This window comes from Monodelphis domestica, chromosome 1 (assembly GCF_027887165.1).
Source record: "Monodelphis domestica isolate mMonDom1 chromosome 1, mMonDom1.pri, whole genome shotgun sequence".
NCBI classification, from domain to species: domain Eukaryota; kingdom Metazoa; phylum Chordata; class Mammalia; order Didelphimorphia; family Didelphidae; genus Monodelphis; species Monodelphis domestica.
Genome location: NC_077227.1, coordinates 166,824,123 through 166,851,822, shown reverse-complemented (window position 1 = coordinate 166,851,822; position 27,700 = coordinate 166,824,123). Strand labels below are relative to the sequence as shown.

Below are 27,700 nucleotides of genomic sequence, written 5' to 3'. Positions count from 1 at the left end.
GTAAATTTTTATTCCAATATTTTACCCATCAATATCCTATTATCTGATTTTTGCAATCTTATTTCTTAAAAGGTAATATATACTACTAGCTTTAAGTTTAAAAACAGAACACTGAAAAACAAGCAATACTCACAGGAGAACCAAAGTTGTGTCCAACCTCATGAGCAAAAGTAATATGAGAAACTTTTGGTGGGACATGAGATCCATAGTTCTGAACAGTGATAATACCAGTATTTAAAGATTTCTTTTTACCATCTGAATACAGCTTACTTTTTTCACAGATTCCTCCAGAGCTTCCTAATTTAGAAGAAAAGATAACAAAGATTAGTATCATTCCCCAGCTCTAAAATAGTCATGGTAAAAGATTACATTAAATCTACATCAATTATATTTTTGAATCTGAAATTCCATTGGTCCCTCAATGGGTCAAATGACCCTTTTCTTTATGTCAGGATAATAAAGAAATTTTAAGAGCTGTTAAAGTTGTACTTTTGATTTTTGCTGAACACGCAATCACTAGAAAAATGTTAACTTTAAATAGAAAACTGCTATATTTCTTAAAACTTGAAAACCCCTTCCTTGGTTTCCCTTTTGCCAAATTCCTCTCAATTCTGTTGAAATGTTACATTTATTTAAAGCTAGGTATTTATATGTTCTTTTTTATATTTATTGTTTTGTAAAGGGAAATTTATAGTTTGAATTAAACAAAAACCAAGTTTGGCTTGAAAATATTTTGAGAAGGACTGATAGTGATTCAATCATAAATATATATATATATATATGTATATATATACTCTGTTGTTCTTGAAAGAAATATATAATGTGTATTATATATGACTGAACTATATTATTTTTTCCAGTTTTCCTTTGGAAAACTGAAAACTTGAATACATATTAATATAGTCAAGTATTCTTCATCAAAAGATACTTCCAAACTTACCAATGGAAAAAGCTGACAACAGTAATACTTATATTGGGACTCGTGAGAAACAAAAATAATTTTTTAATTTAAAAACAAAGGTTAAGATTAAAGTGAATCACAATCCATCTTTATTTATAAAGGAACACACTGAATATTACCTATTTTTAACCGCTTTTCTCTTTTTTTAACTTACCTTAGTATTTAAAATATTTTAAATCTGAATAAAAACTAGAAGGATATTCATTTACAGTTTCTAACGAAATATTGTTAGTTTGGCTTTAAAAATAACCAAACTGATCTACTACTAAGACATTTGGAAATAATTTCCTGTATGCACCTATAAACCATGACTTCATGGTGCCATTGAATAAAAATTCTTATTCTTTTAAAAAGACATATTTTGGCAGAACTATAAATAGAAAGATAATACATTCTAATATTTTATCTGTTTTCATGAACTATATATTAGCACACATTCATGAAATACAATTTAAATTACTGGACAGGGTCTATAAGACAAAAGTGATAGTTTAAAAAAAAAACAACTAGATTTAAGAACAGAAATACAAGTGGGGTTTCCATTCTGTATTAGCAGGGCTTTTGAAATAGTAGCAGAAGTAGTGGAATTTCTGTTTTTTCAGAAACATGAATATGACATATGGTCACTAGACCAATTTAGTCACATATATCCCTTAGAAGATATTTATAAGCAAAAATAACTCAGAAAGCTTATTAATGTTTTTTTCCTACATGAGGACAACTATAATAGTAATTATAAAAGCTATAGTTGTATTCACAATAAAACATTAACTTAAAATGTTAAGTGCTTTAAGCAAATAATAAATGAATAAATATCCTGCCTGAGTGAAGATTTGTCAAATGCAAAGTGATCCGATGCAGAACTGTCAAAACTTGAATTAAGCATAGAAGACTCCAAACTGCAAATCTTTTTAGTCAAAGAGAAAATAGTAAATACATGGTTGTCAAAAATCATGTTCCCTTCAGACTTAAAAATACATATCTTTTTCTATTAGCTGAAAAGTATTTTTCTAATTTCAGCCAAGATTCTTCTTAGTTTTGAGAGCATTATTCTGAAAAACAGAATTTATTGCTATTATACTATTTAACTTCTTTAAACATATGGCCTGTTGAGAGTTTTAAGTAGAATCTATTATGTACTTCAAACAACATTTCATATTAAATAGGCAAAAAAAAAAAGGTACAAACCAATTTTAATAATGTATTAGTAGTACCGGTTTTGAAGTACTACATAAAATTATATTGCTTATATATAAACATGAGATATACAAATGAATCATGCTCCAAAAGTAAATATTCATAATTCAAATTTCCATTATACTCTCAAAGATGAAAATAAGGAATATTAAATAAAAGCGTAAAAGGTAAATTTGAATTTAATTGATTTACTAGATACCTACTATGCGCCAATTATAGTTTTAAAGTATATTTTCTGTAAATAATTTTTTAATACAAATACACATAGGAACATTGGCACTAACAAGTATATAATCCCAAAGTCACGAATCAATGAGACCAGGATTTAGGATGAAAGTAGTGAGATTTTGGAAACTCTACTTGTTATTTAGGTTCTTTCTATACTTCTTCAGGCCTTATTTTCTTTTTCTCATATCTTCTTTATAATACTAGTTGAAAATTGATAAGTAAGAAATAATTTGTATGCCTTCAAGACTTTAAAAATATATCTGCAAAGCTACTACAAATCTAAGAATATATATAATGTATGTGGTTCATAGATTAATCTTGGTTTCTTAACAAGGAACTACAAGCACTGTTAGGAGAAACAGGATAGTTTCCCAGAAAAATGAACTTTTTAAGAGCAAAAGTTGTATATTAACCCCTGAGTTGAATTAATTTATAAATACTGCTCTTCTGCCTTGGAACCAACACACAGTAATGATTCTTAAACAAAAAGTCAGGGTTTAAATTTTTCTTAATTAAAAAATAATCATATAAGGCTATATGTGATGAGGCAAAGAAAAATTTTAGAAAAATGCTCTTAAGAAAATAGAGCTACTAAATTAGGCAGATTTACTGGAATCTCAATTTATAGAGCTTGATAATGAAAGAAATACTCATAAGATATGACAGGGTCCCAAGAAAACTGCACAGATATTATTTAACAAATATTTTTGAGGTCATTGTATGCAGAGCATTTACTAGTTTCTGGGAGAGTTCCAAAGTTCAGATAAGCAAAGGACTTAGTCCTCTTGTAGCTCAGATAAAAACTGAGTTTTACAGTATTTTAAGGCCAGACAGCAGAGTGTTCTTTTGGTTCCCTGACTCCTGTCTTACTTATTCCTCAAGTCTTCCCCAGTTTCAGAATTTCATTTTTCCATCTCAAATTTCAGTTTTCAATGGATTCTTACATCTCTCTTGATATAATTCTATTGACCCTAAATACATACACCTTGCCTCGACTGAAATACCCCAAAGTAATAGGGAAATTGAAATGACGTTTCTCCAACCGGCTATGAAAGAACAATGACAAACAGTGCAGAGTAGTAAACATAGTGCTGAAAAATCAAACTTTAATGTTTAAGGGCCTACTAATCCCACTAATTACCAACTTAATGAAAAGAATATGACTGTACAAGAATTCCTTCCAACTCCTCACATTTCAATTTATTTTTAAAAATATTTGCTAGGATAAAGAGAATGGAGAAATAATTGTAGACAATTCATTAAGTATAGGAAGGAACTGATTAAGCAAGAATTATATAATGTGCCACAAATAGAACAGTATGGTATTATAAAAACTAACATAACATTAGTAACTATTTTTAAATGATCTTCAGAAAAGTGATAATAACAATGAAAATTTTCCTCTAATAATTTTCTTCCTTAAAAAGTTAATTGGGCTGTGACTTTTTTCTAAAAAATTATGAATTAAGTATTTATGCCACACATCTAAAGCTCACATTTACTCACAAGTGTTCCTTAAAGACCTCTCTCTGACCACCACTTCCTTTCATTCAATCTCTTCCCTATACCTTACCTATTCTAAACCTATTTTTACTTTTGAAATCTTTATTCCCAGTAACTTACAGTATTTTTATCAGATCACTATCCCTACTCTGACTTCACTTTTTTCCCTTTCCAATCTCAACTCCATAGCTAGCTATTTCAACTTCGCACTGTCACCCACTCTTGATAACCTAAACCCCTTGTGTCCTATCACCCTTATCCCTTGCCTCAAAACCTCAAATTAGGTTGTTCCTATTATTTGCCTCATTTGATCCTACCCACGGACTTCTGAATGGAGCCGAAAGAAATTACACAACCACACTGATTGGGTACAATATAAATTCATGTTATTCACTATGTTCCTTCCCAAAAGTGAATAATAAGAATAGAAACTTACTTCTAAAATAATACCTCAATTAATAAAAAGATCAAACAGTAATACTTTATTGGAAACTTTAGAACCAGAATTCAATTGAAATGACCCCAAACTAATGTGGCAAATTAAAGTGAGATTTCTCCATTCTACTGTAAAAGAAGAAGGCTGAACACCAAGCGATCAAAGGATAAAAACATATTCTAAAATAACTATAAACTATTTAACCATATGAAAGACTGAATATCTTTCATTATCATTAATCATAAATCATGATAACAAATAATCAAATATAGAAATATAAAAACTCTGAGGTATCACTTCACATCTAACAATTAGATCATATGAAAAATGAAGGGAATGAACTGTACAAGAGGGGCAATCTGTTGGTAGAACTATGAATAGGTCCAACCACTCTGGAAAGTAACTTGGAATAATGCCTCTAAAAAATGTCTAAACTCTCCATAATCTTCCATCTGGAGAACACACTATAAGTATATCTTCTATTCAAAAGAGGTCAAAAAGAGGAAAAACCCAAATATTCAAAGCAGAAAATCAAACCTCAAAAATATCAAGTATAGCAATATCTTTAATGTACCTAAAAAATTATGAAATGATTCATTTTGGAGAAAACTAGAAAAACCAGTAGGAAGTAATAAGGGCAAACAGAGAAGAACGTAGAGAACGATGTATACAAAATAAACAACAATGTTGAAAAAACTTTACAACTCTGAATAAAACTAAACCACAATTCAGAGATGCAAAGATGAAGTAGACTATCCATCTCTTTGGTGAGAAACTATGATCTGAAAATGAAGAATGAGATACGCATTTTTGGACATGATCAATGAAAGAATTTACTATTAATAAATGCCAAGGTTTGGTTTTTTGTTTTTGATTTTAATACATGGGGCAGGGCCAAAAAGAATAAATGTTATTAACTAAAGAAAGGGGTAAGGGGGGGGGGGGAGAGAAAGGCTTAGACACTCACATAGAGGGCACTATACTAAAATACTGTTTGAGTTCTCTTTCAATTATAAGTTTCTTGGTTTCTAAAGAAAAATGGCAAATCATTTAAGTAACAAAAAAATTTATATTCAATTATTGATCAACAAACATTTTTAAGTTTTTTACCATTTTGGCCATGTGCCAAGTATTGTGTTACAAACAGGAATACAAAAGTGAGATATCAAAGAGCTACATTTAATTTGTCTGGGTGAATATGTAGAAAGGAGGAAAACATCACAAATAACAAGGTCTTTACAAAATAAGTATTTGGGAGAATGGGAATAGCACCACCAACTAAGAGAATCAAGAAATTTTAGTTGTCAGGATTTTTTTTAATTAGGAATAGTCTTTCAATTTTCCTAATAAAATAGTAAATGTAACTGTCATCCTAAGTGGGAAACAATGTACCTTAACATCCATATTTTGAAAATGATTCTGAAACAAAAAATAGTCTTGTATTTTTGTTATTTTGTACATACTGCCAAATCCACATTACATGAATTAAAATTTAAAAATAAAACAAAAGGCATAGGTAGTTAAGCTACCTGAAGGTGCTCCAACCCAAGCCAGACCTAAAACACCATCATCAAAGTCTCGATCTGTGAAGACATAGGCCAAACAGTAGTCATCATGATTCTGCTCAGAATTCAATTCCAGAAATTTCTCCACACCAATATTAGGGAAGCGGAAAGGATTTGTCGAGTCTTTCTCATCAGCAGTTGTGTTTATCTAAAGATGAAAATAATTTAAATAAGCAATTAAAATTGAAGTCATTTTAAGTGTCTCAACTGATTTTATTGTGATACAGTAGGAAGGTCAATGGATTTGAAGACAAGAGAAGCTGGGTTCAAATGTATAAATAACAATATCTACACAACTCTTGGCAAGTAATTCAACTTCACTGAGCCAGTAAAATGAGAGGGTCAGACATTAAAGTCTCCTCAAATTCAAAATCCATAATCTTATAATGTTTTCTACTAAAGTCAAACGCTGATCCCTCATGATGACATAGAAGTGATCAAAGTTTTTTAAAGGCTATATGAATATAGCATAAGTTTTAGCAACTCTTGCCAAAGCTAGAAAGGCTTTAAATCGAAAGTCAATCAAGCTAATTTTAGAGATGAATATAACCAGAACATAGTCTATTGGGTTATGTTTTTTTCCTAGCCAAAGCAACCATATTGCTAGCATATTATTGCCAAATTCAGAAATGGAAGCTACTAAATCCATATATAAGGATTTCTTTTGACTATATGCTGACTTATAAGCCACATAATATTATCTATGTTTTATTGTTATTTTTATTTATTTTGTCAAGCATTTTTCTCAATTACATTTTAATCTGGCTCCAGCTGCACAGAGATAAGGTGGACCCCATAGGCCAAATGTTTGGTACCTCTATACTACAGAACTCATTGGTATTAGTAATGCAATATCCATACTTATGAAATTTAGCATCTTTTAAAACATATGATCGATTACGCAGTTCGATTTGGATATGATTAGGGTTGTGATGTGAAAAGATGACTACTGCAAATATGAATAACATGGAATAGGTTTTGAACAATGATACATGTATAACCCAGTGGAACTGCTTGTCAGCTTCAGGAGGGGTAAGGGAAAGGGGAATCATTAATCATGTAACCATGAAAAAATTTTCTAAATGAAAAAAAAAATGGAGGGGGGGTTAGTATCTCTTAAGGATGAATGAAGACACTGTCACTGATATTCTGAACTAAAGTACAAACAGAACCAGTTTTAAAACATTTATCTAATTTCCCTATGTAAGAGGTTCCTTGCTTTCAAGAAAGGTTGGGATAGTGCTTATTTATAAAACTCTGGCTTATTCTTTAGCAATCTAGGTCCCTCACCCTAAATAAAACATGTTAAGTTTCATTTTAATTGACTAACAAAACCTAGACTGCTACTTGTTCACATAATAAGTATACTTGGTATAAGAAATTACGGGGTAAGTATAATAAATATGGAGCACAGCTTTATTCAATTAAGTCAATCTACCCAGTTTCCAATGATTTAGCCACTCAAATATTTATAATCCTAAGAGAGTCCTCTTGCCCTTGAGCCCTAAGAAGTCTACATCTTCCTTGTACTTTTAATCTATTCCCACTTATTCCAGAGTAGATTCTCAGAATATCAACATATCTGATTTCATGAGCTATTTTTTCCTTCCCTGGCTACCCGAAGAGGTTCCTAACTTTAAATGGTCAAACTAAACCTATACCTCTCATCACTTTCACTGAGCTCCACTTTGTTGTGTGAAAACCAAAGGTAGCTACAAAGGCATGTCTCTGAAATCTTTTTTTCTAGAAAATGTTCTTGGAACATTAGAAAAATAATACTATACGAGCAGTTCCCATGCCAACATAAATATTTTTCTTCACATATAATCCGATTACTGACAGGAGAAATAACTAAAATTAGTTGTGTGCTATTGGACCATCAACTAATTATAATAAATCTCATTAGCAATAACAAATTAGAAAGAAAAAGATATGGTAATGCTATAGACATTTCATAGAGACCCTTACTTTCTGTCTTAGTATCAGTTCTAAGACAGAAGAGCATCAAGGGCTAAGCAACTGAGGTTAAGTGACTTGCCCAGAGTCACACAGCTAGGAAAGTATCTGAGGCTAGACTTTAAACCTAGGTCTTCCTGACTTGAAGCCCGGCACTCTATCCACTGTGCTACTTAAATGCCCCATTTATAAATTTTTTTAAATCAATTAACTACAAACACTTCAAATACATTCAATTAACCTAACTATTGAATCAACTTATCTAATCTAGCAAAAATGGATGGAACTTTAAAAATATGACAATCACCATTTTTTTAGAGAAGTTTAACCAATATAAAGAAGACATCAGGGAGTAAGATCAGTTATATTATGCCTATTCCAGGTAAAAACCTAAAAATTATACCAAGTCAAATAATAATCAAGAAATTCAATGAGAAACTATTCTAAGAGAATTTTTCTGCTCTATAACTACAGAAAAAGTCAATTGGGGGCAGCTGGGTTGTTCAGTGGATTGAGAGTCAGGCCTAAAGACAGGAAGTCCTAGGTTCAAATCTGGACTCAGACACTTTCCAACTGTGTGACCCTGGGCAAGTCACTTGACCCGTATTGCCTAGCCCTTACCATCACTCTTCTGCCTTGGAGCCAATACACAGTACTGACTCCAAGATGGAAGGTAAGGATTTAAAAAAAAAGAAAAAGAAAAAGAAAAAGTCAATTAGACCACAATACAAAAAGGGGCTGCCAGAAAAGCCAGTGTCAGTGAAGATAAAAGGCCCAACCAGGCTGGGATTGGAACTGCTTAGAGCCTAAAAGCTTCTACATCCAGAGGCAGGAAGGGCAAAGGGTTTCCCATAGTTTAAGAGGCTGGTGAGAAAACCATAGTGAGGTTCTTGAAAGCAACCAAGAATTTGGAATACAATATTCTAAAAGGCAAAAAGATATGGGCTTACAACCAAGAATAACTTATTCTGAAAAGATCAGTATAATCCTTCAAGGAAAACAAAGTGGATATTTAATGTAATAAAAGGCCTTTCAAATATTTCTGATGAAAAGACAAAAGCAGAGTAGAAAATGTCAGGAATATTTCCTAATTCAGGAAATCACGGAATGATTTCTGAAGAATAAAAAATTGCAAGTGGCCAAAGGACAATGGAAACATTCAGTCGGGGGGTAGGAGAGGATGTAGAAATAGGATATGGTATAATAATATACAATACAAATTTTAAAAACCTAAAAAAGTAAATTGGTTTGAGCTATACAGAAGGTGCTATATGATGTGCTATATTTGTTGATTACTCACCCCCCAAAAGTTTTTTAATTTGTAAAGCAAAATAAAGCTTAATTTCTCCTATCTTCAAATATTTTCCAAGCATAAATTAAAACAATATTGTCCCTAACTACAAGGAATTTACCTTCCACTGGCTCTGTGAAAACTGTACCTTGTTTGACAAAAGAAGAATCAGTTTCCTATTAACTAAAATTATACCATGCAAAAATCAAAGAACTTAATCATTCTTTTCCCAACCAATTAAAAAAAAATTTTTTTATCTATATATCTACATATACCTATATAAAGACAAAGGGGGAAAGGAAGGGGAGAAAGAGAGAGAGATTTTTGGAAAATTCCTTACCCTTATTCGTTTGACCATGAAACTAATATTACGAATTCCAGAGAAGTCTGTTGATTGGTATATTGTATCAATAGCTTTCACATGACTGGATATCTGAAGGTAGAAATACAACAAATTTAACCTATAATAAAAGAAGCCTTTTAAAAACCATTTTCCAAATTCAGTAAGTAGGTGAAATGAAATTTTTTTGTGAGTTATATATCATAATCAAGAGTTCACAGACCTTTTTTTCCCTCTACCAATGTCGACAGGGAAGAAAAATGTAATATAGGGACCAAAAAAGAAGTATAAAATAACTTTTTCACAGAATTTTTAAGATAGGAAGAACCTTTTATTTTATAGGGGAAAAAATTAAGGTAAAGACAGACTATATGTCTTGGCCAAGATCATCCAGCTACTTTGTGCCCAACCCAGGAACATCTTCTAATTTTGAGGATTGTTTATAATAAATCATGTTGCCACTCAGGTACTAGGCCACATTGGAAGGCAAGGAATTTCACATCACGACCTCAGAGACTGGATAATCATGATTGGTAATATATTAGGTAAATTTAGATAATGTAAACTACCAGAAACCAAAAGAACCTAAAAACAGCATCTACTAGAAAACATATGACTTCTGAATTAAACAGAAATAATTAGCAGATAAGAGCAATAGCAATTTAGAATACAAACTAATTTGTAATGCTGTAGAAATTGTAGTACAAAAAAACTGGACATAAACAAGTGCTCAACAATTGATAAATGGCTAGAAAAACTATGGGTCAGGAAATTTAATGTAATATAAAAAAGATACAATTAATATGAAGAATTTAGAGACAAAAGATGTATATTAACTGATGAAGAATGAAATACAAAGAATCAACTGGACACAGGCATGCACACAATGACAATGGAAAGCTGTAAGAACTTCAAAAGAAAGCAGAATTCTAAATAACTAAAAAACAATTATTAACTCAGAGAAAAAATAATGAGATTACCTATGTAAAAATGAAGTGGAAGATTATTAGAGCCAAATGCCAAATCTATTGTCTGTTGCAGCCACTATATTATGTTTTTCCTTTTGCACGCCACTTATAAGGTTTTAATTCAGAAGAAATGGGAGCAAATCTTTTCCTAGTGTGAAGATGAGATTAACTGCCTGCTTTTAGATTTAATCACCAGAAGCGTATACACCCCCACTTTACTGTTGAGTGGGAGGAAGTCCACAACCCACATGCTAAAGTGGGTGACAACTCAGACACAATTGACTGCCCACTAGGCAATCCTAAGAAAATTTATAAAATATAATTGGTATTTTAAAGTGGAGAAAGGCACAGGAAGTGACCCAAAGAAAGGTCTTTAAAAGCAGTTGCAACTTCCTGTGAGAGTTTTTGTGAGATATTTTTCAGAGTTGCAGTTTTTCAAGCTATTTTGAAGCTGTGGAGGCTAATGGAAGATCATCTTGCTCACGGTGGACCTAGGACTCTACCATTTTCCCCTTTGGACTATGACATGGATGAGTGAAAAGCTGACTCCTTTTCCTGGCTTCTGGAGAGACGAGATTCTGGAGGAATCCTAGAGGTTATTCACCACCCACCTGGTCCTCCGAATAAACGGCCTTCTGGTGAAAAGCAAATTAACCCAGCCTGAGTTGAGCCAGGCACCAGAGAAACATTTAAAGGTGATTAGCTAGACTTCTTACTCTACCCTCTTCATATTTCTTTACTTTACTCTTTCCCTCTATTTTATAAATAAAGCTACTAAATAAAAAGTCATTTTGACTTGAGATACATTAATTTCAGGAACCACATTAGCTTATATTTATTCCAAACTTAATTTTTAACCTTATACTAGATATAACATATGTTATTGAGGAAGATAATACAATACTATCATTAATATCAACTTTATAAAACAGGAAGAGAGGATGGCAGGAAAAAAATTTTTACATAAAGCTTGACAAATGTATGTCCCAATTAAATGGTATCATCCTTAGATAATTTAAGGATAAAATGGGAAGATCAACAAATAGGATAAAAATCGAGAAATTTTGTCAAGATTTTAAAAATAAAGTATGAGTGAAGATATTAAATTTAGACTCTAACAGCAAAGTTCTTGATATGCTATAGGAAGTAGAAAGGGTAATGGAAAAACCAGAAGAGTAAATACATTATAAAAAGAATGTCTATGCTAATAGTGACAATTATGAGGATACTTCGGGATCATTTCTCAAAGTATCTGAAAGAGAGAATATTATCAATGCACAGAAAAACCAGGGATTTAATTATTACTTAAGTTAAGAGAAAAAATATCACTAACTTTTAACTTTGACACCTAATTTCCCCTTACTACAGCATTTTGAAGGGAATAACCTATACACATATTAAGGGCTTCTTACATGACAATATAATAAGAGTCAAGCTTTTTAAATTTTTTCTGAATCAAATAACATTTTTAAACAATTATAGAATTGATTGAAAAGGACAAATAATACAAGATTCCACTGTACTTATCATTTGCTGTCCATAAAAAAAAAAGTTTTTTAAGAATTTGATTCATCAGAGCAAATCTATGCTTTAAAGGTTCTCTTCCTGAAAAGTATACCCCCCTGCATATTTTAAAACTTTTCAAAAGTCTCTTAAAAATAAACAACCAAGATAATTTCATCTGATCTTGTGAATAAAATAAGGGAGGTAAATAGCAGGAAGATTTATGTTACTTTCCAAAGACATGAAGCTGTTCAGCACAGAATCCAAATAAAAAGCGGCTTCCCTATGAATGATGATGTCTTTTAGATACGCCTATTTTAAGTTATATTTTGACTACATCAAACCAAGAGCACTATAAAACTTCTTGAAATCTAACATCACCAAGAGTTAGGCCTACCTACTAACAAAAGAAAACCAAGTAGAAAAGGAATGCCTCTTATCCAGACTATGATATGCAACTAGACAGACAACTGGGAGGGACTACATTGTGGATGGGTAAAGAACTATTACCAGAATTAAACAGAAGAGTAGGATAGATTGCCTTTGGGAATCTGTACAATACTTTTAATGAATCCAAGCTTTCCCCTTAAACAAAAGTCCGCTTTGTTAACATTAAAATTTCCTCTGATGCTACAAGGATATGTAATGTCACACCAGTGTCCGAAGAATTAAACCTTAAGAGAAATGGAGAAGCCCATGGTAGATATGAATTAGATTGCCCTGCCTCATATTAAAACACAAGAGCTTAAAAATAATGTAATAGTCAGCAGGAGAGAAATATATGACCAAAAAACATACAGTGAAAGGGCCAACAAATGGATTATTTATGTTCTACTATATCTAAGAAATTATCAAGAAGTTCCTAGGCTATTGAGTGAAGGAAATATGGAAGGCCATGGATGAGACTTGGAACAAGAAGGCACAAATGACTTGCAACCTGAACTTCTAAAGAAAATAGGTAAATTTCAGAGAAGAGTCATCATTTCCTGCTTTCTCAATACTATGCATGTCTTAACAAGACCTATGATTATTATATTAACTCCTGAATATCATACCTATTTTACATGATTGACTCATTTAGCATGTAGTTCACTAAAAACAGTATTATTTTTCATGTACATTATTATCTAGCCGTTCCTCCCTCATAATTTGTAGGCTAAAGTTGATTTTTTTAATTTAAGTGCATAACTTTACACTTATTTCTATCCCATTATATTAAGCTCATTGTTCTAGCCTGTTAATATTCTTTTTTACCCAGCTTTTTATGTCCAATCAAAATTTGTTAAGTGTGCCATTTTTGCCTTCATCCAAGTCAATGAAACAAATACAGAGGAAAAAGCCATGATGAGATCCCTAATACATAATATGACATAAATCCATGATGATTATTTTTTGGTTCCATTATTCAACAATTTTCAAATCCCCTAACATGATCAGCTAACTAATACAGCATTTATCCTATTCATAAGGAAAGCAGAAGAGAAAATAATCTGCTGAAATACAAGTATATCATGTCTACAATATTTTTCTTAATCAAACTGTCTGATAATTCTATTAATATAGGAAGGGAAACCAATTTGGAATAACTAGCTCATAATGAAGACACCTTATGAACTTAATAACCACAATTTACATTTCTAGATGTTGAAAATTCTTTCCTCTAATTATAATTCCTCTAAACATACATTCTCAAAATGTCATCATGGTCCAATGTCAGTCAATAAACATTTGCTCAGTGTCTACTTTGTACCAAGAAGCTCCAAGTCAATGTGGGAGACAACATGCAAATAATTATGAACAAATGGTTTAAAGACAGGATAAACTGGGGGTAAACACAGGAAGATCATAACATTAAGGAAAGGCACCTTATAGAAGACAGGATCCTAGCTATGAAGTATCAATGAGGTGGAGATAAGTAAAGAAAGGATTTCAGGAACAGAAGACCACCAAGGAATATATCCAGAATGAAAAGTGAAGTGTTTCATTCAAGGCAGAATAAGGAGACAAGTGTCATTGGATAATGTCTAACAAGTAGTACTCAAAATATAACAGTATTCTTAATGAAAAAATGAGAGAACCATGTAAACATTAAAACAGCAAATAACCAAATAGTCATATGTCAGAAATATTGAGAATAGATGTCACCCAAAAAGGAATATCTTAAAAAGAAATTATATCTTTTTTTTTTTAATTAAAAGAGGGGAAAAAAACACCAAAAAATAGTATTGACTTCATATTTTTAAAAATCACTTGTGACTAATTAATTTGTATAAAAATTGAAAAATCTAATAATTCAATGTCATTATCATAATAAATACCTGGGCAATCACAGCTTCCCGTGTTCCATAGTGTTTAAAGAATAGGTGATCTGTCTGAATATAAAGCTGACAAGTATTTTTTTCAGCTGAAGCAGCACGTTTTCTCCTCAGAAGCTCTGGACCACTTGTAACATGTTCTTCAAGAGGTTTCTACATGTGAGAGAAGAGTGGTCTTTGATAAATGACACGTTATATTATTTCACCTTAATCTAGATGTTTAAAACAAAATAGGGAAGAATAAGAAACAATTTAATTCAACAATCCAGTGTTCCATAAACTGCCGAACATAAATTAAATTGATAATTACCCCTCATTTGGCAAGTATTTGGGGGAAAACTGAAAAGTAATACAGGAGAAATTCGTTTTAGACTAATATATATTGAAATTCAAAATATAATAAATATTTATTAAGTACCTACTATGAAGCCAGGCATTGTGTTAAGCACTAGTGATACAAAAAAAAAAGCAATAACATTTTAAAATTGTAAAATTAAAATTTTAACAGAAGCAACAAATCAGATGCCTTTCACAAAAATGGAGAATTGGTGAATTCTTAAACAAACAAGGAATAGAGGTATTCACAAAAGGAGAAAGGGATAATGTTTATTATAATAAATTGAAAAGCATTTGCACAATCAAAATTAGTGCTAGTAGAAGAAAAAAAGCAATTTATGGAATACTTTGTATTCTATCTATGAAAGTAGCTTGATTAAAAAAAAGATACACTGTATAGGCAATGTTATTAAAATTAACTCAAGGGCAGCTAAATGGCTCCACGGATTGAGAGCCATGCCCAGAAGAGAGGTCCTGGGTTCAAATTTAATATCAAGATACTCTCCTAGCTATGTGACCCTGGGCAAGTCACTTAACCCTCCTTTCCTAACCCTTACCACTATTCTGCCTTAGAACAATACGCAATATTGACTCTAAGATGGAAGGTATGGGTTTAAAATATCATCTCAAAGAGACTGATTTGGGGTAAGAAACATCAATTCATTATATATATATATATATATATATATATATATATTTATATATAGATATAGATATATATGATATATATATGTATATATGTATATATCCATTTATTGATTAGGCTAGCATCATAACCAATAAAATGACATATATTTCTATGGCTCTTGAATAGCCACCAACCCAGAAACTGGGTCACATCGCTTAATAATTTTAGGAAATCATTATTCAGCTCTTACCTTTAATATCCCAAGACATTTCTAGTGGATAGCTAATTTAAGAGATGGTCTATCAAACAATCTACCTCTCCCTATCCCCAAGATGGATAGGTCACATAAGCAAGAAAATAAAACTTCTCCCCTTCACTTATTAATCGAATTCTATTTAAAAGGAAGGCATTCTTTAGGATTCCTAAGGACAAAGAAAATGCAAAAGCAGCAACCTATATGGAATTTCCCACCCAGATACCACACAGAAATACATAGTGATTCTTCCTTATATACAGGAATTGATTCAGGCTTTTCTCCTCTAGTCCTGTCTGTTATGAGAATACAGTACAAGAAAAGTAAATTCTCATAGAAAATTAAAAATATATCAGGCCAAAATCCCATTGCTCAATAGAAAAGTGGTTATTAAAATCCATTTTCTGCCAGACACTGTACCAGGCACTAGAGATAAAACTACAAAAAATAAAACAATAGTATTGCTAATACAACAGAAAACAAACATGTGAATATGCAAAGCATAAATTTAAAATGGAATAAGCACAAAATAGTTTAAATACAAGGTAGTTTGGGGAAAGAGTATTTAGGGTTGTGAGATTAGCAAAAAATGGTTCTTTAAAAGAAAAGAGATGGAACTAAAAAGGGAATGCATTACAGGCATGGTGAATAGCAAGTATAAAGGCACAGAGAGAGGAGGAGAGTCAAATATGAGTAAGATAGAGGCTGGTCTGGTCAGATGACAAGAGTGTAGGAGTAAGTGTAAAAAAAAATATGAAAAGGAAGAAAAGGAAAAAGAATGGATTTACCTACTATGTGCCAGGCACTGTGTTAAAAACTTACAAATATTGTCATTTGATCTTTACAATAATCCTGAAAGGTAGATTAGGATTCCTATTTTTTAGATGAAGAAACTGAAGTAAAGGTTAAGTGACTAAGCCTAAGTAAACAGAACTGCTAGGTGAATGAATCTAGATTTGAACACAGATCTTCCTCACATGAGGCAAAGAATTCTAACCACTGCCCAACCTAGCTGCCTCTAGCCCAATGCCATGTTGCCTCTCCATGTCCTCAAAGTACCTTGGTGTCACCTCATTTATAGCACCTCATATTTTCTATAGAATTGTCTTTTTGTTCAAGCATTCTATAAAGCAATCTGGAAACATTTTGGGGGGGGGGGAATCTTAATATTCATACCCTTTCTGACCCAGAAATACAATTGCTAATTATATGCTCCATTATGGACTGTGATTTTTTTTTAAGGGGTTACAATTATACTAAAACATTTCTACCAGCAATTTTCATAAGAGCAAAGAACTAAGAGAAAAGTAACATATTTCACTTTAATTCTTTGGATTTATGACTTCATTGCACTGATCAATTATCAAGTCTTTCAGTTAATTTTCTATGTAATTTTATGACTTATAGAAACTGTTTCCTTAGTTTTGTTCACTTCATTCTGTAACAATTCATAAAATGTCTTACCAGTTTCCTCTGAAATTTATTTCACTATTTCTTATGGAACAATAATGATCTATCACACTACAATGCTATGCTACAATTTGTTTTGTAATTCTCCAAAAAAGAAAGCATCCAAACCACCTTATGTTTCACTTTTTGGCTATGCCAGAAAGAGGGATATAAACATTTTTGTACATATATAAGTGCTTTTCCTGTTTTCCTAATTTCTCTGGAGTAAAAGTGTGAGAGCTAGACCAGAGCATGGACAATTTAGTAATATTTGGGGGAATAACTAAAATATAGTTTTCTGAATAAATGGAACAATTCATAAGTCCAACAACAGTACATGGATGTACCTATTTTCGCAAAGCCCCTTCAATAAGCTATCTGTTCTTTTTTTGACGTTTTTGTCAATGTGATGGGTAATGAGGTAAAACCTCAACATTAATTTACATTTCTCTAAATATTAGTGATATCGAACATTTTTATCAATAGTCTGGATGTCTTCCTTTGAAAAGTGCCTATTTACTTCGATTTTTACCATTTTTCAGTTGGGTAATGGCTCCTGAGTTATATAAAACAGAATGAGTTCTATTTTGGAAATCAGACCTGTATAAACGAAATTTTTTGAAAAGAAATTTTTTACCTAGTTACAAGTTTCTGTTTCAATTGTTAACTTCATGAATTTTGTATAAAACTTTTTATATGTATGAAAATTAAAATTGTCCAAATTGTACTTCCAATCTTGTATGGTCTGGCAACTTTAATCATTAATTCTTTCCCTATCAATAGACAGAAAAACTAATTTATTCGTTGTTCTCCAACATATTTATGATATGACTTTCTAAATCAGATATCTCTTTGAAGGTTATCTTGGTCTATGATATGAGATAGTTGTCTAAAACTAATTTCTTCCAGAATTTTGTCCAGTTTTATTAGGATTTATCGTCAAATACTTAGTCCTTACTCCAGTAGCTTTGGGTCAAATATTCTACTTAAATCTGTTCCACTGATCATCCTCTCTTTAAATCAATATCAAACTGATTAATGATCATTGTTTTCCCTTCCCAGTTTTATACATTATTACTCTTAATATTCCTAACCTAAAAAATATTCTTTTTAAAATTTGATTGTTATAGAACAAGACATTTTTAGTAGAAGTATTTATTCTACTTTGTTTTCTCTGAAACAATTTGCCATAGTAAAAAATCCTAGAAAAACTGAACTAAAAAAGTGTGAATTCACTTCATGTATAATTAAAATTGTAAAAGCTTAGAAGTCTAGTTGTTGAGGGATTTTAACATATGAACTAGATGCAGAAAAACAAATAATTCAAAGCTAACATTTAAAGTACTTTAAAAACTTTAAAATACAAATGACAACTATTATTTGTATTTAACTATTAGTAATATTACATCCAACTACATCAAAGTAACAAACACAACTCTAGTGGATGAAATTTTCTAATGAAAGTCTGTTCCAGGAAATGAAATTCAATTTTAATCCATCGTTGGCAACATGAACAAACTTTAATCACAAAATCCAAAATCTGAGAACTTTGCTGATATAAGTTAAATGTTTTTAACATATTGTCTAACTGGCAGAAAAAAAAATTGAGGCAATAAATAATTTACAATGGAATAAATAATTTACAATAGAGGACTGCCCCACTGCATGTTGATTACTATGTATGACAGCAATTCAATGCATGTTGAGAATTTTTAGTCCTTTATGTATCTATTTTATACTATCTTTTATTTTGGGTTTCATCTGTAAATAATATAAAAATGAAAAAAGTCAACAGGCATCTGTTTGTATTTGAATTAAAGTTTATAAAAGTATTACTTTAGGAAACAATTGATTGTGCCAATTTATGATACGCAGTTTGTTTATTCAACCATATTCTTTCCTGCATTAAAAGCTCTAGTTCCCATCTTGTAAAATGCAACACAATAGTAAAGTAATGAGCTTTCAAGAAGGAATCAATAAGTATATATATTCAGTGTTCTGTCAATTTTATCTTAATTATCAACAAAAATTCAATATGGTTCAATATTTTAAGAAAGCATATATTTTATACATTCTATGTATCTGTTATATATATATATGTGTGTGTGTGTGTGTGTGTGTGTGTGTGTGTGTGTGTGTCTACAAGTATGTATATAACTATTTTTAGATGTATGTAGATGACCTGAAAAGTTATACATTTTAAGATTCTGGAATTATGAAGTCTCTCAATTAATAAATAACAAGTGTAAAATTACTAAAAAAAAAGGCCTCATACTTGAAAAATTGGGATTCACTGCATGAAAGCATCATATATTTCAAACAGCTATTGTTTATTAAAAAAAGAGAAACAAGAATTTATTCTGTTTTCTGAAGGAACTGACCCAATAAGACAATATATTTACTTTCAAGAAAATTTTAAACTGAATTTTGTTTCATATTAAAATGAAAGATATTAGTAATTTAAATTATGTCATCATCTAAATGAGATAACAATGAAAGTCTCATAAAGCAGCCAATTCTAATCAATGCTCACTTTTATGCAACATAATAGTTTTATAAATGTTAGCACAACCAAATGAAATTCGCTAGCAAAAAAATATCTTCCGACAAATATTTAGAAAAGTGATCATAATAATGAACCATAAGTGCTACATCAACTTTGCACTTAACAAAGAAAACATAATTTTATTTCTATATACTATTTAAATTTTGTTATTGCTAAAATTACAAATCTGATACCTGTGAATAAAAAATGCTCAAGAAATAAGAACAGTTATTCAAAGGCTAAAAGATATGACAATAAAAGAATAATAATTAAAACACAAACATATTATATGTAGCAGAAATGGTTTCCATCACTTATTAATCAAGTGATCTTGCAAAAATCACATTTTCCTTCTGTAGCCTCTGTAGAACAAACCATCATAGGATTTTTACACATTGGAGAGTTTGATAAACTCTATAAATGTGCTCATGCAATAATTTAGTATACTAATCTTTTGAAAAATATAGAACACTCAATTTCCAAATGCAGGGGGAAAATTTACATATATTTCTACTTCTGTAATAAAGCCCAATAGTGAATTTCATACCTGTGTGCTTTCCTCTACACCAGTCATCTGATATTTCCTCATTCTTTCGAATACTGAATGATCTGCACAGCCACCCTGTGGGCCATATTTATGGGGATATTCTAAAATGTAAAGAAAAAAAAACACTATATTATTTCATAGGTCTATATATTTACAAACAATGAAACAGATGATAAATAAGTATAATAAGAAATAACAAATTTTATGTAGTACACACTACATAATTTTGAGGGTAACCGGAGAATTCAAATGGCCATATTACTTTATTCTCAGTTTATTATTATTTTCTTGATGAACAGATACTGGCATGCCTTGTTTTACCCTATTTTGCTTTACTGCACTTCATATATAGTGTATTTTTCACAAATTGAAGGTTTGTAGCAACCTTATGTCAAGTCTATTGGAAATATTTTTCCAATAGCACATGCTTCCATCATGTCTGTCATGTTTTAGTAATTCTCACTTTGAAATTCGAACCTTTACATTATTATTATATTTGTTATGGCGTTAAACATGAGGAGTGACCCTACAAGGGTATCTTAAGTGTTCAAATGAAAGGAAGAATCATTTGATGTAACCAACATTACTGTTATCTTCTTATAAGAAATTGCCACACCCACCCTAACCTTCAGCAACCACCACACTGATTAGGCAGCAAGCCATCAACACAGAGGCAAGACCCTCCAATAGCAAAAAGATTATGACTTCTTGAAAGCTCATATGACAGTTATGATTTTTTTTTTTTTAGCAATAAGGTATTCTTTAATTAGGACATGTACATTGTTTTTAGACATAATACTACTGCACACCTAAAAGACCACCATATGGTTATAAACCTAATTTTATATGCACTGGAAAACCAAAAAAAATTGCGTAACTTGCTTTATTATGGCAGTTTTATGCTGGTGAAATGGAATGGAATTTGCAATATCTCCCAGATAAGCCTAAATGCAATTTTCACTAAATTCTCATGACCATCTTGGAAAATTTCAATATGTAAAGAGAATAAATTAACACTTTTTTTTCAAATTGAATATGTACTTATAACAACCTTTTATTTACCATTATTATAAAAAATTTTTAAAGAAAATTATATATTTTTATCATCCTTGAATGAAAGGGGGAAAAGAAGAATCCAATGTAGAACTACTGCTACATAGGCAGATATTAAATTTCATTTCTAAATGAACTTAACATTATTTATTCCTAATGTCCCCTGCACTATCTCCTTCATTGTAATTCCATGAAGCCTTCCATAAAAGGGAGGACAGTAAAAAAATACTAAAACTTAACATATCATAACCTTTTGCTATTTTTATACATATACTCACTTAAAGCCCTTAATGACACAATTTGTTTATGGCTGACTCATTTTTATATTCCCCCCTCCAGTTTTCATTTTCTTTGTCTAAAATGGAAAGAATAAGAGTGCAGCTGGGTAGCTCAGTGGATTGAGAGCCGGGCATAGAGACGGGAGGTCCTAGGTTCAAATCTGGCCTCAGACACTTCCCAGCTGTGTGACCTGGGCAAGTCACTTAATGCCCATTGCCTAGCCCTTACTGCTCTTCCGCCTTGGAACCAATACCCAGTATTGATTCCAAGAGGGAAGGTAATGGTCTTAAAAAAATAAAGAAATAAAATGGAAAGAATAGAGGAGCAGCTGGGTGGTTCAGTGGATGGAGAGCCAGGTCTAGAGATGGGAGGTCCTAGGTTCAAATTTGGCCTCAGACACATCCTAGCTGTGTGACCCTTCTAAGGGTTTTTATAAAAAATAAAAAAATAAAATAAAATAAAAAGAATATATGTCCAATCCATATCACAGTACTATTATAAGGACTACAAAAGCCAGTTAAAACAAAAAGGATAAAGTATTATAAAAATAACATTTTCAAGTTATGAATGCTAATTTATGGCTTCCTAGATATTCTATTTCTTAGTGACTAATACTTAATTTCTATCCCAAACTAAAAATAAACTTTAAAAAAAAATTAATCAATTTAACCATGTGAAAAATATTCATAATCAGACCAAAAAAATTAAGAAAAAAGGAGAAACACAAAGGTTGGAAGGGTAGCAGAAAAAAAAGAAAAATGATACACTGTTGATGAACCTGTGAATTCAACTAGGCATTCTGGAAAGCAATTCGCGACCAAGTCCAAGAAGATTTCCAACGCAGAAACAACTAATCCTATTCTCCGTGACATTTATTTTTATTTATAGCAAATCTTTTTATGGGAGTAAAACTGAAAACTTTACAGTAATATCCATCAATTGGGGAATGATCACATGGTATATGAATGCAATAAAATGAAAGGCAATTTCAGAGACATCTGGAAGTCTGGTATGGACTATCGTAGCAAGAAATAAGCAAAAACAAGGAGAACAATACACAATAAACTTAACGTTGTAAAAGGGAATAAATTTTAAAGATATAAAAACCCTAATCAACATAAGATCAATTATGATTCTAGACGAGCAATGAATGCTACTCACCTTCTGACAAAAAGGTAACGAAATAATATACAGAATAAAACATATTTATGGATATAGCCAATATGAAAATTTGTTTCAACTGATTATGCTTATTTATTACAAGGGATTTCTTCTCTTCGCCCCCACCCCAAGAAGTGAGAAGATGTAGAAACAAAAAACAAATGCTTGATAATTTTAGAAAAAAATAAAATTTAATTGAATAAAAGTCAGTTTGCATTAATATAAACATCCTAAGAAAGTTATCTCCTTTAAAAAAATCCTTTTCCTTAGAACATGTACTTTTGTTTCCTTTAAGTCATTTGTACTATATATATATATATATATGCTCGAGACATTAACTTTCAACTATACTTAACCTTATATCTATTACTACCAACTCACATTTTTAAATAAATTACTCTTATATAGATTCAGAAATACAAAGAAATATAAAGTACTTGCCCTCAAGGAGCTTAAATTCTAGTAGGTAAGCTAAAAAAACAAGTATACAGATAATACAACTTGGAAAATAAGTGGAAAGGGACAGATTAAAAGATGAAGTCACAGAGCTAGGAGGATTAGAATTACATTTATGAAGAAGATGAAATGGGTCTTTGAAGAGAAGAATTTAATGTTCTAAATCCCTCCTGATTAGAGAAATACAAATTAAGATAACTCTGAGCTACAACCTTACTCTTAGCCGAATGGACAATATGGGAGCAAAGGAAAGTGATAAATGTCAAAGGAGACATGGCAAAACTGGGACACTAAAACACTGCTGGTGGAGTTGTGAATTGGTCCTCCAACCATTCTGAAGAGCAATTTGGAACTATGTGAAAAGGGCTTTAAAAGAATGCCTGCCCCCTGACCCAGACATACCACTGCTGGGTTTGTACCCCAAAGAGATAATAAGGGAAAATACCTGTACAAAAATATTTATAGCCATGCTCTTTGAGGTAGCAAAAAACTGGAATATGAGGGGGTGTTCATTGATTAGGGAATGGCTCAATAAATTGTGGTATATGTTAGTGATGGAATTTTATTGTGCTGAAAGGAATAAAGAGCTGGGAGAATTCCATGTGAACTAGAAAGATCTTCATTAATTGATGCAGAGTAAAAGGAACAGAACCAGGAAAACCACGTACACAGAAACGGATACATTATGACACAAACAAATGTAATAGACTTTTCTACTAGCAGCAATGCAACGACCCAGGACAATCCAAAGGAACCTAGGAGAAAGAATGCTGTCCCACATCCAGAGAAAGAACTATGGAAACGAAAATTATTAGAAAAATATGTGATCAATCAAGTGGTTCAATATGGATATGATTAGGGTTTTGATGTTAAAAAAATTACTCTACTGCAAATATGGATAACATGGAAATGAGTTATGAACAATGATATATGTGTAATCCAGCGGAACTGCTTGTCACCTTCAGGAAGGGAGAGGAAAGGGGGTTTGGGGGAGAGGGGTCATGAAACATATAACCATGGAAAAATATTCTAAATTTTTAATAAAGGGAAAAAAAAGAACTTAAATAGGTAGTGATGTGGAAGGCAGATTATTCCAGAAACAAAGGACAATATTCAAAAAGGGACAAAGACGGAGAAAGGGCATGATTAAAAACTGGGGAATAATGTGTAGTATCCTTTAGCTAGAATAACAATAGTACAAATTAGAAAAGGTTGAAAAAGTGGACAGAACCAATATGGTAAAGACCATTGAATTCCAAGCTAGGAATCCTACATTTTATTCTGTGAGCAAAGACGATTTTTTTAAAAGCAGAGAGCATCACAATCAGAATTATGACTAATGAAGATTATTCTGGAAATGATTGTAAGATCAGGATATAAAGACCCTAGAAGACAGGTCATTTAAATTTTTATTATAAGAGACTCCATTGTTAGTTAAAATGGCCTGATCATTACAGTGAGAGTAGAGAGAAGGGGAAAAATTAGGGATGGTAAACAGTTTTGACAAGCTAGAAACTGGATAGGGAAAATAAGGGAGAATAGAAGATTCAAAAATGATTCAGAGATTTTGAGTTTGTTTGCCATTAATAGACAAGTTAGAAAGGGAAGGTTCAGGAGTTAAGATATTTAGTTCCATTTTGTATATAATGAATTTGTGGTGATGACAGAGAATTCAGAGAAATAAATGTTCTATAAACAGTATGAAACAGAGACCCGAATACGAGAAGGGAAATCAGATATACAAATATAAAATAATTAGCACTAAGATCATTGAAACTATGGATGTAACTACAAAGATATATGAAGAAAAAGAAAGCAAAGGATCTAGTCCACATATAAGGACAGGAAGTATAGAAAAAGTAATAGTATATTGAATTAAAGAACCAGGAAAGAAGAGTCAGCATATAGAGTGAAAAGGGTAAGAGAGAAGGAAAGGGTGAAGAGAATAGATTTTAAATGGCCAATGGATTTAATAAAAAGCCATTAACAATTCTGAGTGACTTATGAGAAAGAACTCCATTCACATCCAGAGAAAGAACTGTGGAAGTAGAAAAACAACTGCTTGATCACATGGATCAATGAGGATATGATTGGGGATATATACTCTAAGCCAGGGGTCCCCAAACTACAGCCCGAGGACCACATGCAGGTCCATGAGGCCATTTATATGGACCCCACCGCACTTCCAGAAGGGGCACCTGTTTCATTGGTGGTCAGTGAGAAGAGTACTGTATGTGGTGGAGCCGCAAAGCGTAGCGTCACTCATGTACAGTACGGCTTCCGGCTACATAATCCTTTGCGTGGCACCTTGTTCTGAGAGTAACCGAATGAGAACAAGGCGTCATGCAAAGGATTATGTGGCTGCACAATGGAAGACGTCAGCATGGTGAGCAGCGATCTGGAGGAGGGGATTCCGCACTGTGTATACTGCTGCCCAGTATAATGGTGGCAGTGATAGGCCTGTGTAAGGTGTGACAGGGATAGGCCTGTGTAAGGTGTGACAGGCCCATGACAACCAGTGCTGCAGCCTCCGCTATCCCAGACAGCGATATACAGAATTGTTCATAGTATTTTTTATAGTCTGACCCTCCAACAGTCTGAGGGACAGTGAACTGGCCCCCTGTGTAAAAAGTTTGGGGTCCCCTGCTCTAAACAATCTCCCTAATGCAAATATTAATAATATGGAAATAGGTCTTAATCAATGACACATGTAAAACACAGTGGAATTGAGCTTTGGTTATGGGATGCGGTTGGGAAGAGGGGAGGGAAAGAACATGAATGATGTAACCATGGGAAAATATTGTAAGTTAATTAATTAAATAAAAGTTCTCAAATCACAGGGGAAAAAAGCCATTAACAACTATGGTCTTCTTAAGTATAACTTCAGACATTCAGATGCTCTAACCTATGCCATATTTAGTGATAAGATTGAGATACAAGGGCCTTTTGAATTCAGCTTGTTTTAACCCTTTATTTTACACACACACACACACACACACACACACACACACACACACACACACACACACACACACACACAAAAGGCGGGGTCCCCTAAAGCAGCTGAGGAAGGTGACCTGAGTCAAAGGCATAGAAAATAGTAGGTAGCCCAAATCTTCTGATCTTCAATTCATAATTCTACCTTTTACCTACATAGAAGCCAAGCATTTCTCTCTACGGCCATGGTGTAGGCAACAAATTACACTTAATTAATTACTATTAAACAGCATCAATCATACTAATCAGTATGTACTGATTAGTAGTACTTTAATTTGTATAAAAGATAGCCCCTACAACAAAATTTTAGATAGAGCATGCATCATTCCTATTTTACTATCACTAAAAAAAGCTCAGAGAATTTAAGTGGCTTGCCTAAGGTCAAAGAAATGAAATGCTCAAATCAGGTTTTCAAACTCACCCATAATCAAGATTGGCGCTGTATCCATTACAGCACAGAATCTTATTAAAGACATAATGGATCGGAAAGTATAGCCGAAATGGGAGAGAAGCAGAGATCAGTATAGTAAACTCCCTCAGCAAAGTTTCAAAAAGATCTATAAAACCAGTAGATCGAATTCTGATAGAGGAATCCAAGAAAAAGTTACTGTAAGTTATTTTTCTAGCCTAAGAATAGAGATAAAAACAGACTGAGAAATGGACAACTGGATTAGGGAGATGGCCAAGATCACAAAGTACAGAATACTCTAGCATAGGAGAGGATGTACACAAGAAGGTCCCAAATCCAAACTAGAGCATCAGTAGACATATAGACACATACAGGGTGGAGCCAAGTGCCTATTCCCTTCCTAGAACACTGCCTCATAGTGGTAGAGGAGCTTAAATAGTTCTATGCAAGTATGACTATGCCACCAGGGGCAAGACAAAGAGGAAGAGAGTGATGACAAAAGGTAACTCGCTAGAGAAGGAAATGGCAATCCAGCTCAATATCTTTGCCCAGAAAAGACAATGAACAGTATTAAAATGATAAAAAGAAATATTAGAAGATAAGACCCTCAGGTAGGAAGAAATTCAATACACTACTGAGAAAGGAGAACAACTACAAATAGATCTAATACAAATGAAACCACGAGGCCAAAGCCAAAGCTCAGCTGTAGGTGCCTTCAGTGATTTAAAGGCTAATGTTATATACAGATCAGATACCTGAAATGAAATATCTATGAAACCAAGTTAATTTTAAGCTTGGTGTATTAAAATAGAAGCTAAAAAATGAAAGATTGAAGTCTGGGGGCATCAGTGAATGTGAATGTACAGGAATGGATGAATTTATTTCAGATGATCACTACAGAAATCACTGTGGGCAAGAATCTCTTAGAGTAGCCCTTAAGGCAAACAAAAAGGTGAAAAAAGCAATATTGGGATGTAATGTGGAAAATGACAGGATGATATCTATTCAATTCAAAGGCAAAATATTCAACATCATGGTAATAAAAGTCTGTGTTCCAAAAAAAGGCCAAAATTGATCAATTCTATGAAACCCCTTGGGATAGCTATGTGATTTAGTAAACTACCAGCCCTAGAGTCAGGAAGACTCATCTTTGTGAGTACAAATCTGAACTCACACACTTAGTAGCTGTATTACTCTGGGTAACTGATTTAGCTCTATTTGCCTCAGTTTCCTCATCTGTAAAATGAGTTGGAGAAGGAAATGGTAAACCACTCTCAGTATCTTTACCAGGAAAATCCCAAATCCAGTCAGGAAAAAAGTGTAC

The 27,700-nt window shown here is 32.3% G+C and overlaps 1 protein-coding gene across 1 annotated transcript in view; it reads right to left on the bottom strand.

The window, feature by feature from the left end:
- The window catches only part of ADAM10 (ADAM metallopeptidase domain 10), a 140,681-nt gene that overhangs the window by 19,486 nt on the left and 93,495 nt on the right, over window positions 1-27,700 (bottom strand). Inside the window, exons 5-9 of the mRNA XM_007479669.3 lie at window positions 20,022-20,122; window positions 14,267-14,416; window positions 9,478-9,570; window positions 5,855-6,038; window positions 134-297 (exon numbers count right to left, since the gene is read on the bottom strand). Of these exons, the coding sequence (XP_007479731.1) occupies window positions 134-297; window positions 5,855-6,038; window positions 9,478-9,570; window positions 14,267-14,416; window positions 20,022-20,122 (692 nt within the window). The remainder of the gene's footprint in view (window positions 1-133; window positions 298-5,854; window positions 6,039-9,477; window positions 9,571-14,266; window positions 14,417-20,021; window positions 20,123-27,700) is intronic.